At 46.7% G+C, this 16,704-nt stretch overlaps 1 protein-coding gene across 6 annotated transcripts in view; it reads right to left on the bottom strand.

Annotated features, from left to right (window-relative positions):
- Positions 1 to 16,704, bottom strand: part of GREB1L (GREB1 like retinoic acid receptor coactivator) — a 558,043-nt gene that overhangs the window by 30,878 nt on the left and 510,461 nt on the right. For all 6 annotated transcript variants that reach the window (XM_086965622.1, XM_086965621.1, XM_086965624.1 and 3 more), the window contains one exon: positions 9,335 to 9,503. In XM_086965622.1, the coding sequence (XP_086821748.1) occupies positions 9,335 to 9,503 (169 nt within the window). The remainder of the gene's footprint in view (positions 1 to 9,334; positions 9,504 to 16,704) is intronic.

The following is a 16,704-nucleotide window of genomic DNA, read 5'->3' as shown; positions in this document are numbered from 1 at the left end:
GATCCAGTCTGACGCCTGGGGATATTCTAAGGTAAGGAATCTATCACTAACGTGTCTCTTTCAGATATTGTGAGGCACACACTGGTTTCAGGCTGCAGCCCGCCACTGGCAGCCTCAAGCTTGCATCCATGCCCCGCAGCCCAGGGGAGATGAATGCATATTCGCTGTTTTTATATGTAGCTCATATGAGCTATAGGCTATTCAGGCACAAATTCCTTTTTAAGTCTCACGTGGCGTGGCAGCACATGCGCTGCTCGCCTCACTAGATTTATTGTTAAGGAGTAGTTTCAGAAAAGGGCTTTAAGCACGGCCCCTCATTTCCATTGGCTGGAGTCACCATTTATGCTAAACGGTGGCCTGCCATTAGAATTAAGCTATCTGGGTTGCCTCCCTTTGGCTTTTTGGTCCAGCCCGCCTGGACTGGATTGCCTGCTTCACGGTTTTCACCACAGCTGTGAAACAGGCATGGAGCTCAGAGGCGCATGTGGAGGACAAGGGATTCCGGCAGACTCTGGGCTTGCACCTGATCCAAGTACTGCAGCAAACTCACTCTTCCATCAGTGTTATTGCCTCTGTTACCATGTGCAGTTGAGGGAAAGGCTAGATAGTGAGAGAGGTGCCTTCGGATGTAATGTCTGTGCCTTCAGCACTGACGTCCACGTGTGTGTATACTGGCAGAGGTTGAGTTGAGCCTTCTTGGGTTGTGAGATCTCTCGGTTGAAAGTTTGTCTCAAGACGTGGCCCCGTGTCTCCCTATGTCCCAGCTTCACGAGCGTTTCCTCTGCAGTCTGTGATCAGGCTTTGAAAAGAGGCATCACTTGTACTGTGCCCACATTATACACTCTTTAGATTAGATCTGCTTCCACGTTTCTTTCTTTGATCCCCTGCTCAACCCCTTCAGATGTCCAGACCTCCCACTCTATGTTGAATGCAGATGGAAGATGCAGCTAGAAGCCAAGATGTGTTCTATCTGATGCTCTTATGTAGAACAATACTGTGCACGATTGACCAGGCACACATCTTATTTTGGAACAATGTTTGCTTCACAAACGTTTATACAACTTCTTCTCATTCGCAAAATATACAATAGATCTTTACTAGGGTTGTAGGACTGGGAAAGGTCGCTTAAGATTTGATCTTTTTAAAGGAAATACAGCCCCAAATTTGAACCCATTCAAACGGCAGGAGGTGCAACGGAATGTAACACGGTTTGGAACTAGGTTACAATATTGGTACCAGAGAAGTAATCACAGCATGATTGGATAAACGTTAAGCCAGAGTTTGGGGTCTCTCAGCAGCAGATCTGAGATGTGGTCCAAGGTGAGGAATAGCAGTGACGTCTGCTGCCGGGTCACAGGGAAAGGGATGCGGACATAGTTTGCTGGGATGCCCTGTTCCTCCTGGTGTCGCCAATTGGCCATCATGAGCAACAGTGAAGAATGTGACTGAATATAATCAGTAACTGGTCAAAATGGAAGAGAAAGTACAAATATATGCTCAGTAAGTTGCAGGTCACAAAATTAGGACGGACTTTCCATATTTATAAGTGAACCGAGTTGAACACAGCAAAATTGATTTAAAAAATGTAGTTCCACTGGACAGAAATGAGAAGGGGAAACCTGGCGTTTGCTCAGAGGACATGTGTACAAGGCCGAACCTGATAAAGACAGGGAACAGAAATCCAGACATTTTTACTTTTAAAATCATTTTTATTACCATTTTCAAATAACAGGCTACTACCGTGCAAATTGTAGTTACACAGATGAACACGTATTTTTCACCCCCCAAAAAATTTAGAATTTTAAATAGCGCGAACGATACCCAAGAAATTGGGTTAAGTGATTTGCCCAGAATCACAGGATGTTGAGCATCGTTGCCGAGACTCGTACCACATTCCCAAGGTCCAATGTCGACCGCCCTAGCCCTGAGGCTACATCCTCTCCCCAGTATACAGCACCAACACAACAGGAATAGTACAGCATCTGATAGTGGTGATGGCTAATTTCGCATTTTCTCTGATATAAGGGACTATTGACTTAAAAGCTTAAGTTGCCGTAAATTGGTAATTTGTAAAAAAGGACAACTGTTCGTTAAGAAAACGGGGAGCCCCCCACCCAGACCAAAATCCCAGTATTGTATTGGGCTATATCCAAGTCTGGAAAAGGGGGAGGGCAGAAAAAGAGTGGCACGTCCTGAAGGGGCTGAATGTAAGTGCTAGTGAGTGTTGCACTGTATCACAGGAGTCTAGTCTGTGCAATTCCTGCATTGGGTGTGTTTGTGCTCATTACAGAAGTGGCATCATTGAGCTGGGCTCTTCAAGTGCCTCATCCGAAGTTTGGGATTGTACAGCCGAGGCCACTTACATCTTGGTAGATTCAGGTATGTGAAAGTCTGACCGGCCATACACTTTGTGACCCTAAGATGTATTTTTCAGGAGATGAAAGAACAGACTTCTGATGATGGGGGTACCTCTCTTCTATTTGCCCCCCCCTCCCCCGCCATAGACCTCTGTTGGAAGTTACACACAAGCAGACTTATTCCAGATGCAAAGCTTGTGGGCAGTTTCAGGGACAGAGCAACCTGTATCTCCCACCCAAACTAAATCCTAGATGACCTTTCACCCACTCTCACAGCTGCACTCACCTCTTTTCCCTGACCCTGCATTCATAGAACCTCCCTGGATGTGAAGGGGCTTCTTGCACACATTCTTGGAAATGCTTCTCAATTAAGAGCCCTTTTCTGAACCCCTTGACCTTTGATCTGGTCGTTGCTTTTATCCCCTGAGTAAAATCGGCCTGGTCACAGCAGAACTTACTCATTACAACACGTCCAGGACCAGGTAAAGACACCACGTAATCTGAGGAGACGCACCCCTCGCTCTCAGCCACCTGTTCGATCTCATTGAATACACTCATTTTAGATCCCTTGCATGTGCCCCGCCTGTCTTTAATGCTTTCAGAACCCTAAATCCAGTATACCTTCAATGGTATTTTTGATGGTGTATGAAGTGTTTCACTGCCCATGTCATACACTCACTCCGTGCCCCACACTGTGGGGAAGGCTGGCACGAGAGTGTCATCATGATGAGTGAACAGACGCCAGCATGGATGGAAGCAACGGCGCGGACACATTGTAGTGTTTCCTCCACAGGCCGTGTGGGGCTGCAGAGGCTGAAAAGACAGCAGGAGAACACAGCGCTTCCTTCTGTGCCCTTTCCTTCATGGGCACTCCTTTATTGTGTATTATCAGGTGCCCAGGTTTTGGAGGGTGGAGACCAGCTGTGTTTACGGAATGTGAGCTCATCACACAGCACGTGCTGCAGTTTACAGTGAAAAGCACATTATTAACACGCGCTGCCTCTAACTCAGCTGCTGCAACAGTGGGTAATTACCGCGGAGGCCTGGCATGTTACTCTACTCAGCCCCAGCCCGTCCAATACTCCCTGTGCAATCAATCTATTTCCAATGCCCACCACCCACCTCTCTGAGACTCCACTCCGACCTCGGATGAGAAGGACCAGGTTAGGGGCTTGCCGTTTCTGAGTCGGACCACCACTCCTGGTGCCTCGGTCATACTCACTCACCTAAGGCCTGTGCTGCATCTTCGGAGGCGAGCGCGCATCAGATGACAGGACAAGGCAGCAGGGGCTACTACTCTAGTTAGTATAATTATCCTGGCACAGCGGCCGCACGGCCCGCACCCTTCTCAGTAGTACAAGTAAGGCGCACTTTTAATTACGCTGCGCATGACAACGGCAGGCATTACTCACCAGCCCCATCCCCACCTTGAAGACCGCAGCATAGACAATTGCGCGCCGCCACGCCCTTACACCAAGAGCCAGCCCAGGCGTACTGGGCATTAACTGTTTAACTAATTTATTAAGAGGCCGGCAGGGCGTGCACACGGCACCATTTAATAAAGAGAGGTTTAGTGGCCGTCACATTGGCCTGCGCGCACCATTTAATTAATGGGGACTTGGGGAGGGCGTTCAGTTGAGCACCATTTTATTTGTGAATACTTGGAGGCTTGCTTGCAGCCAGCTCCGCTGAAAGTGAGGGGGGCCCCTGGAGCGTGTGCCCCCCCCCCGCACCGCGGGGGCTGCGTGGGCATGTGTTACGCCCCTGCTTGGAGTCATTATAAAGTAGCCCAGAGGGTTAATATGCCTACTACAAGGAATGTGTACCATGCAGACTAGAGAAAAGTTATCCTCATTGTTTAGTGTAATATTTCCTATAGACTTATTTACACATGCGAGTTGTATTCCCTTTGTATAACACACATGTGATATAAAGTGCTCCGACACCCTAGGGTTGGTATGATTAGCACTATAAAGGAGGTCATGGGGCGTAAAAAAACAAAAAAACAAAAAAAAAACAACAACAAAAAAACGCTGCACAGGGCAGGGCGCCTTCAAAGCTGGCTCTGTTTCAATGGGGAGGGGGACCCAGTTGTTCTGTGCTGCATATCTAAGCTTATGATTTTATTGTTTGAGGTTTGTTTACCAGTTCTATACAGTAGCCAGGTTGGATTAGTTCATACATCCATTTGTGGGATATGATTTTTTCCACTCTGAAACTGCTGATTCTTCTTTGACAGGCATTTTCTGCAGGAGGGCACAGTTCTAAAGTCACCTACTGGAGGGTCTTGACCCTGTTGGGGCGATTCTGGTTACCCTGGGTCTCCTTCAAAAAGTGTAGCTCGGGCCGGTGGCGGCGGCAGAGCCGGAGCCAGAGAAGAGACAAACTACGCGGGCCGGAGCCGCATCCCAATGCAGATCCCAGGCCGCAAAAAAATAGTCCGGGAACCAGTGCAGGGGTCGAAGGACTGCACCCAGTGAGACGCCTGGGGCGAAGCAGAGGGTGGCGCCGGGCCGTAGGAACTATACCTCGTGGCGCAGAGGTAGGAGCCAGCGGCGCAGGATTCTGTGACGCCGGGGCCGGAGGCACAGCCGCCAGGCCAGCAGGATCTGGACACGGGACTTCGGCCCGAAGGCCTGCCAGCGGGAGCCCGGGGCCTGTAAAGGCAGTCCAAGGCAGCAAGAAACTCTTGCAACTGTTCGGGTGTTGCTGACGGACCCGAGTATAGCGGGTAGGCCGCAGGATTCTCCGACTCCAAAGGAGCAGCAGGAGTGGAGCCCCTGTCCCCCTTGTACGCCTCCGGGGAGCAACAGGGGGACGTCGGAAAGTGAACATGCTTCTTCGACTTCTCTTTATGGCATTGCTTACCGGAATCTGAAGGTGAAGACTTGGAGCCCGAGGAGCGACGGCTCCGGTCCCAGGAACGGCCCCTAGACGCGGAGCGGCAGTGAGAGGAATGCCGGACTTTCAGCAACTTCCAGCGCCGCTCCCACAGCGCCTTCGGGGCCATGGCTCGGCAGTCGCGGGAGTCATGGTCGGTCTCTAGGCAGTAGAGGCACAAGCCGCGGGGGTTCGCCACCGATATGTTACGGTGACACGATCCACAAGACTTCAAGCCGGGCATGGGTGGCACCTAGGTAGTCTCCGTGATGTCATCTTGGAGCATACGACGCCAGCGACGGACGCGGAGCCGCACGACGCCACCTACTCACGCGCAGGGGTACTTCTAAGCAAAACTTTCCGGATCCAGTCTGACGCCTGGGGATATTCTAAGGTAAGGAATCTATCAACATGTCTCTTTCAGATTGCAATCTAGCCTACTCCAATCTACCCCACCCCATCCTGATAAACCCCAACACCACTCTATCCAACTCTACTCTAATCTTCCACACTCCTATCTATCTCACTCCAGTCTACTCCACTCCAACTCTTCTCTACTCCAATCTACCCCAATCCATTGCACTCCTCTTCCCCACTCCACTATACCCCAATATATCGCACTCTAATCTATCCCAGTCCACCCCACCCCAATCTAAGCCACTCCACCCCAATCTACCCTAATTTAATCATCTACCCCATTCCCCACTCCAATCAACTCCACTCTAACCTAGTTCAAACTACACCAATTTACCCCCACTCCTTTCCATTCCTTTTTACTCTACTATAATCCACACAATCAACCCTACTCTAAGCTACTGACTCCAATCCAATCTACCCCACTCTTCCTCAATCTATCCCACTCCACTGTAACCCAATCTATGCTACTCACATCTACCACAATCCACTCTATCCCAATCTACCCCACTCCACTGTACACAAATCTACCCCACCCCACTCTAATCTACTAAACCCCAACCCAATCTGTCCTATCTACCCCACTCTACCCCAATCGCCCCCATTTCACCCTACTCCAATCTGCCCTACTTCAAATTACCCTACTCCAATCAGCCATCCTCAATCTACTCCACTCCAATCTATGCCACTTGAATCCATTATACCCTACTCCAATCCACCCAATCTACCACATTTTACCCTAATCTACCCCATTACACTCCATTTAAATTTACCCCATTCCACTCTTCCTAAATCTATCTTACTCCATTTCAATCTAGATTCCACCTATATATATCCAACTCCACCCCACTCCAACCCAATCTACCCCACTCCAATCCAACCAACTCCACTCTACTCTACTCCAACCCAATCTACCACACTCCATTCTACTCTACCCAATACACTTTACCCCATACTACCACGTGCCACTCCAATCTACTCCACTCCAGTCAAATCTAACCCACTCCAACCTACCCCCAAACTACTCTACTCCAATCTACCCCATCCAATACGCCCCACTCCAATCTACCCCATCTAGTCCACTCAATCTGCTCTACTCTACTCTAATCTACCCAATCTACCCCACTCCACCCCAATCTACTCCACTCCACCCCACCCCAATTTAATAATCTAACCCACTTCCTCACTCCAAACTCTGACAATCTGCCCAGCCCCATCCCAATCTATCCCACTCCCTCAATCTAACCCAAATCACTCCACCTGAATCTATCCCACTCCACACCAAGATATTCCACTCCACTCTTCCTCAATCTACCCTACTCCCATCTACCCCAATTCACTCCACTCCACCTGAATCTACCCCACTCGACCCCAATATATTCCACTCCACTCTTCCCCAATCTAACCTACTCCCATCTACCCCACTCCAATGTACCCCCTCTAATCTACCTATATCTACTCCATTACAACCTAACCCACTCCATTCCAATATACCCCACTCCACCACAATCTACCATGCTAATCTATCCAACTCCCCAACTTCAATCGAACCCAATCCACCCCATTCCATTCCATCCCACTCTATCCCCACTCCCCTCTACGCCAATCTATCCTATTCCACTCTACCCTAATTCAGTCTACACTGCCCCACTACCATTTAGCCATACTGAACAGCACCCATATTGGTACACAACATGGCACAAACACATTGCCAATAGCTCTTGCATAGGTGAGACCTATTAGCTATGCCAATGCTTGTTTACTCTTGGCATTAAATCCCTTTGATGCAGCTGGTTCCCTGAAGGCCTCCCATCCCTAGTTCAAGACAATCAGCAGCCTCTCATTTAGGCTACAGGCAAAGATTCCAGAAGGAAACATGACTGAATGCTGGTGTTTAAACTGGACCCAATAAGTATCTGCTGCCTTTTTTAATATAGCTGTATGTACGAGAGTCTAGGCGAGTCGCTATAGAGGTCCTGTCACTCTCCTGCAGTTTCTCCTTCCTGGAGGGATTCCTGCTAAACTTGGTCCTCTTCTGTCTCTTCTTCATACTTGAGGAATTCCTCCTCTACCTCTTTCTGGTGTGGCAGAAGGTATCAGCTCCGTAACGGCCTGTTCACAGATTCTTTTCCTCAATGGTTTCAGAGGAATTATCTAGGTCTTGAAGTGGTTGTTGAACTCCCTGTACGTCTTCATCAGATCCCCCATTTCAGCCTCAAGGAGCTGCTGTTGACCAACTCAGGCTCTCTCTTTATCACTAAAACCTTCCTTTTGCGTGGTCCATCTGCCTCCCAAGCTTTCAATCACCTTTTGGTGTTGAGCCCACTTTCATGGGTTTGCCTCCTACAGTGTCTTTACGTCTCAAGCTATGAGCTTCTTTATCCTTCTATCTACTTTCGATCCCCAAAGCTTTTGGCATCAAGATTGATTTGGCTCTGTGTGCTGGCATTTCTCGATTTATTCATGCTTTTTCTTTTTTGGCTGCAACAATTTTTTGGGCATTGGAGCCTTCCTCCTTATACTACCTCAGTGTCTTTATGGGTTTCACCATCCCTCGACAAGCCAGAATACTTGATAGAACCTTGCTTGTGCTGGAACTGTGCTATGCCATATTGTGCCCATCTCTGTCTTGCTGTCAGGGTCTTTTGCTGAAATGCGTCACATACTTGATATCTTTCAGGAAGCAAAGTTTGCACATTTCGTGGTTGTTCTTCTGTGCAAATTTGTGTTGGCAGTTGGTGCAAAAATGGTTGTGTTTTCCTTACGTTTTGTCTGACCCACATGATTGATTTCTACTTTCTTGAAGACTTTAACCTTCTGTTTTCCTCAGTGCTTTTGTGCTTCTCCTTCAATGCCCATTGGTAAATCAGTTAAAAAAGTGACCTTTAGTGTTTTCTTGGATCTTTTTATTAAAGTTCTTTTTTCTTTAGTTCTGGAGCTCTTGGATGTGCTTCCAGATCCAATGGCGGAAAACAGAATCTAAAGATGGTGACAATGTTGAGGGATTCCTGGAGGCATGCAGCTGATGTCATTCATGAAGGGAGAAGTGACCAAATGGCTGATGACTCAACAATGTCCACAACAAACCAAAAGAAAAAAAAAAGACAAGAAAGACTACTGAGACCAATTCCGGACCCAACCACTACACAGCATAATAAACACATGACTCCAGAAGAAATGCACAATGCAAAAATATATTTTAATGTGCGCCGCAAGGGTTGTCAGGATTGCCTGCCTGGTGGCCAGACCCTGTGGCCAAAGCATCTGCGTGGGGGGCAACCTTTATGCCACCATAGCCATACGCAGTGAGAGTTGTCTGCAGGATAAGCCCTGCGCCCAAACCCACTGCAGCTCTTCCCTACAGGCAATCCTTGCTGCACATAGCCTTTAGTGATTGACCCACCCATCTGAGGGCAGCCAACCCCCACAGCGCCTTAGGCTATGTGCAACAGGCCCTTTAACAAAGCCCCACTGTGGCCAAGTCCTGTTCCCAACCCCCACTGTAGCTCGGCCTTATGCCCAATATGCAGCAGTGCCTGGCTTTGGGCAGGGTGCAAAGGAAGAAGGCACTTCAACATCACTCATCAAGCGACCGTCAGGTATACTAGAAGGAAACCAAGGTTATTCTCAACATCATAATTGCAGCAAACTCTAATAATGGGTGCACACTCAAAATAACCAACCTGAGCTGCTCTGGAACATTGCTGTGACTGTTCCATAAAACGCAAGAATCATCCATGACAACAACAAACGGCCACACACACTGGCGTTTAACACCCAGCTCTTCCATGCGGTTCCTTTCCAGCTCCAGATTATGGTAGGACAGTTCCTTTATAAGAAACCTTGCAGCGCCTGTGCAAATAGAAAGGTCAATAAGATGTACGTTAATGTTAGTTTATCCCCTAACTGTATAGAGATGACCCAATTTGCACTAATGCTAAGAATTGAGTGTCAATTTGCACAGTGAAAAAGGTCATGAATTTGAAGACAAGTGTCACAATCTCAAACAAATAAACTAGATCGAACCACACCATGTTAAATCCAAAATAAATAAAAAAACTGGTTTACAAAACTAGTGGGTTAATTTCGAAATAATGCAAAATTTCGGGGTCAAGAGGAAAGAATCCAACAATCTTTAGCAGTTTTACCAGCCTCATCTAATCAAAACATTTCATAAATAAAATATATGTATATAAAATAAAGTCTCTGGCTTTTTTCATCCATTGGTTTGTTCTGGTGTCAACCACATTTTGCTTGCCTCCCTGATAGTATACAGCATGAGCCAATGTGTCCTCCCACTTCAGTCGCTGGTTGTAAGGCACTTTTTGGGTGACCGTGTTTCTCCTGGTCACGTGCACATCCATATCAAAAGAGAGCGGTTCACTTCCAGGACTGGTGGACCCAGCACTACGTTCGTTAATTTTTACCGTTGTATTTATTTGAAAGCTTATACCTGCCTTCTTTATTATTATCTTTTAATTTCAATTGCCTATACTTTTAAATAAATTGCATGCTTGCGAAGGCCAGATCTATTGGCTTCGCCAGTGCTTATTTCCATTGAAATTAGACATTTGCCTGCATTAAGACTGGAGAGTTTAAACTTTCTGTATGCAGGGATTGTTGACCTTCACTCACTGCTGTGAAACGAAAAGGAAGGTACCAGACAAATCACTTGAAGCATTTGAAGTAACACGAGTTTGCTGGTTGGCCGTGTGATAAGGCTGGCAATTGAGCCCCCATAAACCCTGTCCCTTGAATGGGAACTTAACTACGGTCTTTTCGAGCATTGACTACAACTTTTAATCATTCACTGTGACTGAGATCTAATACGATTAAAAAGTGCTGACCAATCTGGGCTCACATCATTTAGAATTCCCTTTCTGGACTGTATTAACTATTTTTTTGCCCTGAAGAAGCCCGCAACGGGTGAAACGCGTTGGCTGTTGTGTACTTAATAAATGAATAAAACGATCAACAGTACTTCCTAGTGAAAGACTGACTTTTTCTATCATCATTGTCCTCCATCATCTGTGGGATTAAAACCTACGAAATGCTTGTGTGTGTATCAATGCCTCTCTCAATTTATGTTCTTTCAAATCACTGAAGTATTGACATGGACAATTCCTGAACGTCCTGCACCCATCATAGGGAAAATGCTACTTACCAGTATGCATCTGTTCTTGGCAAGTAAAGCTGTACAGTCTCACACTGAGCATTAGATCGCCACCTGGTGTTGAGCACGGATGATTGCATGTTGTTGTTGTCTTGGAAGAAGTCTTTGTAGTCAAGAGATAGATGACTCCTCCCTTGGACGATAGAGCGCATGGGCATCGACTCTATCCTTAGATTGTTTTTCGCCATGATGGAGTTAGTAGAAAGAAAAAAAAAAAGGATGTCCATGCATGTATATCCAAGTAAGATAGAATTCGAACGGACACAGGTCCCAGGGAGGCGGGTGGGCGTGTGTGACTCTGCAGCTCTACATGCCAAGAACAGATGCATACTGGTAAGTAGCATTTTCCGTTCGATGCATATGAGCTGCAGATCTCACACTGAGCATCGATTATACAGCAGTGTCTCCCCTAGCGGTGGTCATCTGTATCAGCTGCAGTAGTTTGTAAAAGAGTTTTGAGGACAGCTTGGCCTACAGCAGCTTGCTGCTTGGCTTGCAGATCAACACAATAGTGTTTAGTGAAGGTATATGTTGTAGGCCATGTTGCTGCCTTGCAGATGTCTTCTAGGGGAATGTTCCCTAAGAAAGCAATAGAAGCTTCTAGTTTGCGTGTGGAGTGCTCTCTAGGAGGAATTGTTAATGTACGTTTTGTTTTTTGATAGCATATTTGTATGCATTTTACAATCCACCTTGCAATCCCAGCTTTAGAGATGGGGTTGCCTTTATGTGGTTGCGAGAAAGCTACAAACAACTGTTTTGTTTTGAGAAAGGATTTGGTCCTGTCAATTTAACCCTTTCGATGCTGATGACGAGCTCAGCTCGTCATCACCCACGGGTGTCGTGTGCTGATGACGAGCTGAGCTCATCATGGTGCCACTAAAATGGCATTTTCCAGCACAGGGGGGGGGGAAAACGCCCAGCAGCCATGTGGTTAATAGAGAAGGGCTCTTTTCACGTCTAGGGAGTGTAGAACTCTTTCTGCTACTGAGTCTGGGTTTTGGAAAAACACTGGCAACTCTACTGATTGGTTTAGATGAAATGGAGTAATGACTTTAGGAAGGAATTTGGGATTCGTTCTTAGGACCACTTTGTTACGGTGTAATTGTAAAAATGGTTCTTCTATAGTGAAAGCTTGAATCTCAGTCACTCTCCTAAAAGAGGTAATAGCAATAAGGAAAGCTGTTTTCCATGTGAGGAATTGCAGTCCACATTTGTGTAAAGGTTCAAAAGAGGGTCCCATGAGCCTGGTAAGAACAACGTTTAGGTTCCACCCTGGAGAGGGTGGTAACCTAGGAGGAATGATTTTTTTTATCCTTCCATAAATGCTTTAATTGCAAGTACTCTAAATAATAACATATGTTGTCTTAGGTATGCAGCAATGGCTGCAAGATGTAGACTTTTAGATGAATATGCTGGATTACATCTTTGCAAGTGTAGAAGGTAGCAAATGATATTCTGGATGGAAGCATCCAGGGGATCAATTTTATCATTGGTGCAGTAAATGGCAAATCTTTTCCATTTTGCCGCATAGCAAGCTCTAGTAGTAGGTATTATGGCTTCCTTAATGATATTCATACAGTCTGGTGGCAGGTTAAGGTAACCAAACTAAGACTTCAGGAGCCAGATCCCCAGATTGTTGACTTGGATCTGGATGTCTGATGTCTCCATGGTTCTGCGTTAGCATGGATGGTGTCAGACACAGTCTTTGGTGTGGAACTAGAGAGAGATCTAGCAGAGTTGTGAACCACGGTTGGCGTGCCCATGTGGGAGCTACTAAGATCATTTGAGAGACTGTTGTCTTAGCTTGCTCACTACCAATGGCATCAGTGGGAGCAGCGGAAAAGCGTTCGCAAATCTGCCTGACCAGTTCATCCATATCGCATTGCCCTTGGACAGCTGGTGTGGAAACCTGGCGGCGAAGGTTGGGCATTTTGTATTTTGGTGTGTGGCGAACAGATCTATGTCTGGGTGACCCCACTTATGAAAGAATGGTAGAACTACTTGCGGATGTAGTTCTCATTCGTGAATATGTTGTGTCTGTCGACTTAACAGATCTGCAATCTGATTGTGAACCCCTGGAAGGTGTTCTGCTAGTAGATATATGTTTTGTTGAATGGCCCATCTCCAAATGTTCTGAGCAAGCTGGGACAGTTGCAGAGAATGTGTGCCTCCTTGTGTTTGAATGTAGTACATGGCTGTCAGGTTGTCTGTCAGGATCATGACAGCTTTGTTCTGTACATGTACTTGGAAGGACTTCAGTGCTAGGAATATTGCTAGCAGCTCCAGGTGATTGATGTGGAGCACTTTTTGTTGAGTGGTCCATCTTCCCAGAGTTGTATGGTGTAGGAGGTGGGCTCCCCATCCTGTCAGGGATGCGTGTGTTGTAAGTACTATTTGTGGAACAGGGTTGAGGAACTGCCGCCCTCTTGACAAGTTTTTGGTGTCCACCACTGCAGAGAGCGATGTGTGAGGCTGTCTACCAACACCAGGTCTGTAAGTTGTCCTTCAGCCTGGTTCCACTGATGTGCAAGACATTCTTGCAATGGGTGCATTTGCAGTCTTGCATATGGTACAATAAAAATGCAAGATGCCACCATGCCTATTATTTGCATGAACACTCTGGTTGGGGGGGGGGGGGGGGAGTGTTGGTCTTGAAACCTTGTGACTAAGGCTTGAATGCTCTATATCCTGGCTGCACTGGAATAAGCCAGAGATGTAGAAGTGTTTATTGTAGCCCCTAGGTATTGATGTACAGAGAGGGCTGGAGGTGTGACTTGGTGTAATTGATTGTAAACCCCAAGTTGTGCAATGTTTGAATTATCTGAGATGTGTGTTGGACACACTGATTGAATGTCTTGGCTTTTATGAGCCAATCGTCTAGGTATGGGAAGACATGGATGTGTTGCCTTCTGAGATGTGCTGCTACTACTGCTAGGCACTTTGTAAACACTCTTGGCGCAGTCGTGACCCTGAATGGAAGGACTTTGAACTGATAGTGTTGTCCTTCTAGTACAAACCTTAAGATACTTCCTGTGAGAAGAATGTATGGGAATGTGGAAGTAGGCGTCCTTGAGATCTAGTGTAGTAAGGAAATCGCCTTGTTGCAATAATGGGAGCACCTGTTGTTAAGTGATCATATGAAAATGATCTGAGTGTATATACAGATTGAGGGGCCTGAGGTCGAGAATTGGTCTTAGTGTCCCGTCCTTCTTGGGTATTAGGAAATACAGCGAGTAAACCTCTGTTCCTTAATTTTGTAATGGAACTATTTCTATTACGTCCTTTTGAAGCAATGATAGAACCTCTTGTTTGAGCAGTGTAGGATGTTCTGTAGAGATTGGACGCTGTCTCAGTGGTATATGTGGAGGGGTAGCTGTAAGTTCTAGGCAGTAGCCATACTGGATAATCTGTCTTACCCACTTGTCTGTGGTGATGGAATTCCAGACAGGTAGGACTGTGTTATTCTCCCCCCTACTGGAGTGGAATGCTGTTGGGGGAGCGGAAGGAAGTCACTGTTTTGTGGTGGGAGAGGTTCGATTGTTATTACCTCAACCTTTACCTTTGTTGTTGTCTCTGTAGCCTCCTCGAAAATGTCCCAATTGGAGGATATTTGCGTATTGGTTTTAAAGGAAGCTGAATTGTGTGCTCCAGCTTGTTTGGAGACTCCTCTATAGAAGGAGCGACGAAAGGAGCCTCTTGTTTGTGGGGACTGAAAAGCACCCATAGATTTGGCAGTATCCATGTCCTTTTTTATTTTTTCAAGTGCTGTGTCTAAAGCTGGGCCAAAAAGCTGCTGTTGGTTAAATTGCTGATTTAATAAGGTAGTTTGCATCTCTTGCTTAAAACCTGAGATGCGTAGCTATGCATGGCGTCTGAGGAGGACACTAGTGTTTATTGCTCTAGAAGCAGTGTCTGCTGCATCAAGTGCGCACTTGATAGAAGCATTAGAAATTAGCTTTCCCTCTTGGATACGGTCATTAGCTTGTGCGTTATATTGGTCAGGTAGATGTCGTAAGAGGGTTTCTAGCTGATCATAATGAGCCCTGTCGTATCTTGAGAGGAGGGCTTGTGTATTAGCTATGCGCCTGTGTTACGTGCTTGGGCAGCTATTCTCTTGCCTGAAGCATCTATCATCTTTGACTCTTTATCAGAAGGTGGCACTTGACCTGATGTTTGGGAGTTTGCTCGTGTTCTTGTGTTTGAAACTACTAGGGGATCTAAAGGTAGTCGTCCTTTAATGAAGGCAGGATCCCCAGGAGCAGGCCTATATTTTTTTGCTATTCTGGGGTTTATGATCCTAGCACGTACAAGATCTTTAAACACTTCCGGTGCATGCTTAATGACCCCTTTGATCATAGGTAATATCTGAACTGACTTTTGGGATTGTTCAAAAGTGTCAAGTAGAAAATCTTCTTCTGCCTAAACTGAGTGCATTGTGACCCCATGTTGGATGGCAGCTCTATTGAGTAATTGTCCAAACCCAATATTATCTTCTGAAGGAGATCGTTTGGATGGGTATGTATATGGGTCAGGGATATCTGGGACATCCGGTGGGTTTGGGTACTCCCAGTCAGGTGGATCTGTTGGGTAGGTAAAAGGGTTGTTTGGGTCATCCCCATCCCCCATAATATCATCATCATAATTTCGAGGAGGTATATGTTATGGTGAAACATGAGGAAGATAATTTCGAGGAGGTGAAGGAAAAGGAGGTGGAATAGAGGGAGGTATAGGAGAAGAAGGGCACATAGGTTATGTGGCAGAGTCCTTCTTTACAGGCACTGGAGGTGAAGGTGCTGTATCCAACTTCCTCTTTTTATATGGTACAGTAGACATGTCCTGTCCTTGGGTCAATATAGATCTTTTTCTGTGTAGGATCAGAGTGGAAAAGCCCCTCGTCTTCAGGAACGGCTTTAGGTGCTGATTTTTTTGGTTCCGAGCGTGGTGGTCTCTTTTCTTAGTCCTTAGCCTTAGGAGTTGTGGCAGAGTCCTTTGGTATAGGTCTTGGCTCGAAGACCTTGGCTTTGGAGCCGAAGGTGGTTTCGTTGGCTTGGAAGCGTCTGAAGCAGGCTTTATTATGTTCGGAGGTGGTTTTGGTTTTGGAGTCGACGGTTTCGAAGTGGCTTTCGGAACAGGGACTTCGTTCAGTTTCGGTGCTGAGGGAGTTGGTGGTATCTGCACATGCGGTTTGCTCGGTCCCGAGCTACCGGAAGGCTTTTGTATTTTCTTCAGAGCCGGGCTCGAAGGGAGGGCTTCTGAAGTAGTTTTTCGGTCTCGACTGGGCCCGGGAGGCGGAGTGTTGACCTTTGCCATCGATTTAGGTGTTGGGGTTGGGGCAGGGGCAGTAGTACTCACGCGTTGACCAGAACGTATGGAGTCAACGGAGTGGTCTGCCCCAGATACGATTTGGAGATCTTCGGAATCTTCCTCTGGGACATTGTGGCCCTCGAAGATGTCCTCCGGTTCCGGAGCTGATCTCTGCATGATGTGTTTACGGGCCCTCCGATCCCGAATGGTCTTCTTAGATCGAAAGGATGCGTAGGCTGGACAGCTGGACTCGTGTTTTGGTGATAAGCACAGGTTACAGACCTCATCATGGTCACTGTGCGGGAATCTTGCTCCACACTGGGGGCATTTCTTGAACGGCGTCCTTTCCATGAGCTGTAGGCCTCACGGCGTGGATAGGCCCAACGGCCCACGTCGACGACCGGAATCGAGCTGATGAGATCGAGTCGATGGTTCTTGATGTCAAAAGTTGTTTAGAAGAGTTTAAGTACGTTTTTGATGCGTCAAACTACTTAGAAAGTAGTTTTCGTACCGGGGCGGAAAGGTTACATCCGAACTCAGTGGCGGGAAAAAACAATCTAAGGACGGAGTCGATGC

Source organism: Lissotriton vulgaris, chromosome 4_1, assembly GCF_964263255.1.
Source record: "Lissotriton vulgaris chromosome 4_1, aLisVul1.2, whole genome shotgun sequence".
Lineage (NCBI taxonomy): Eukaryota > Metazoa > Chordata > Amphibia > Caudata > Salamandridae > Lissotriton > Lissotriton vulgaris.
The sequence above is the reverse complement of the archived record's forward strand: the minus strand, read 5'-3'. Positions and strand labels throughout refer to the sequence as shown.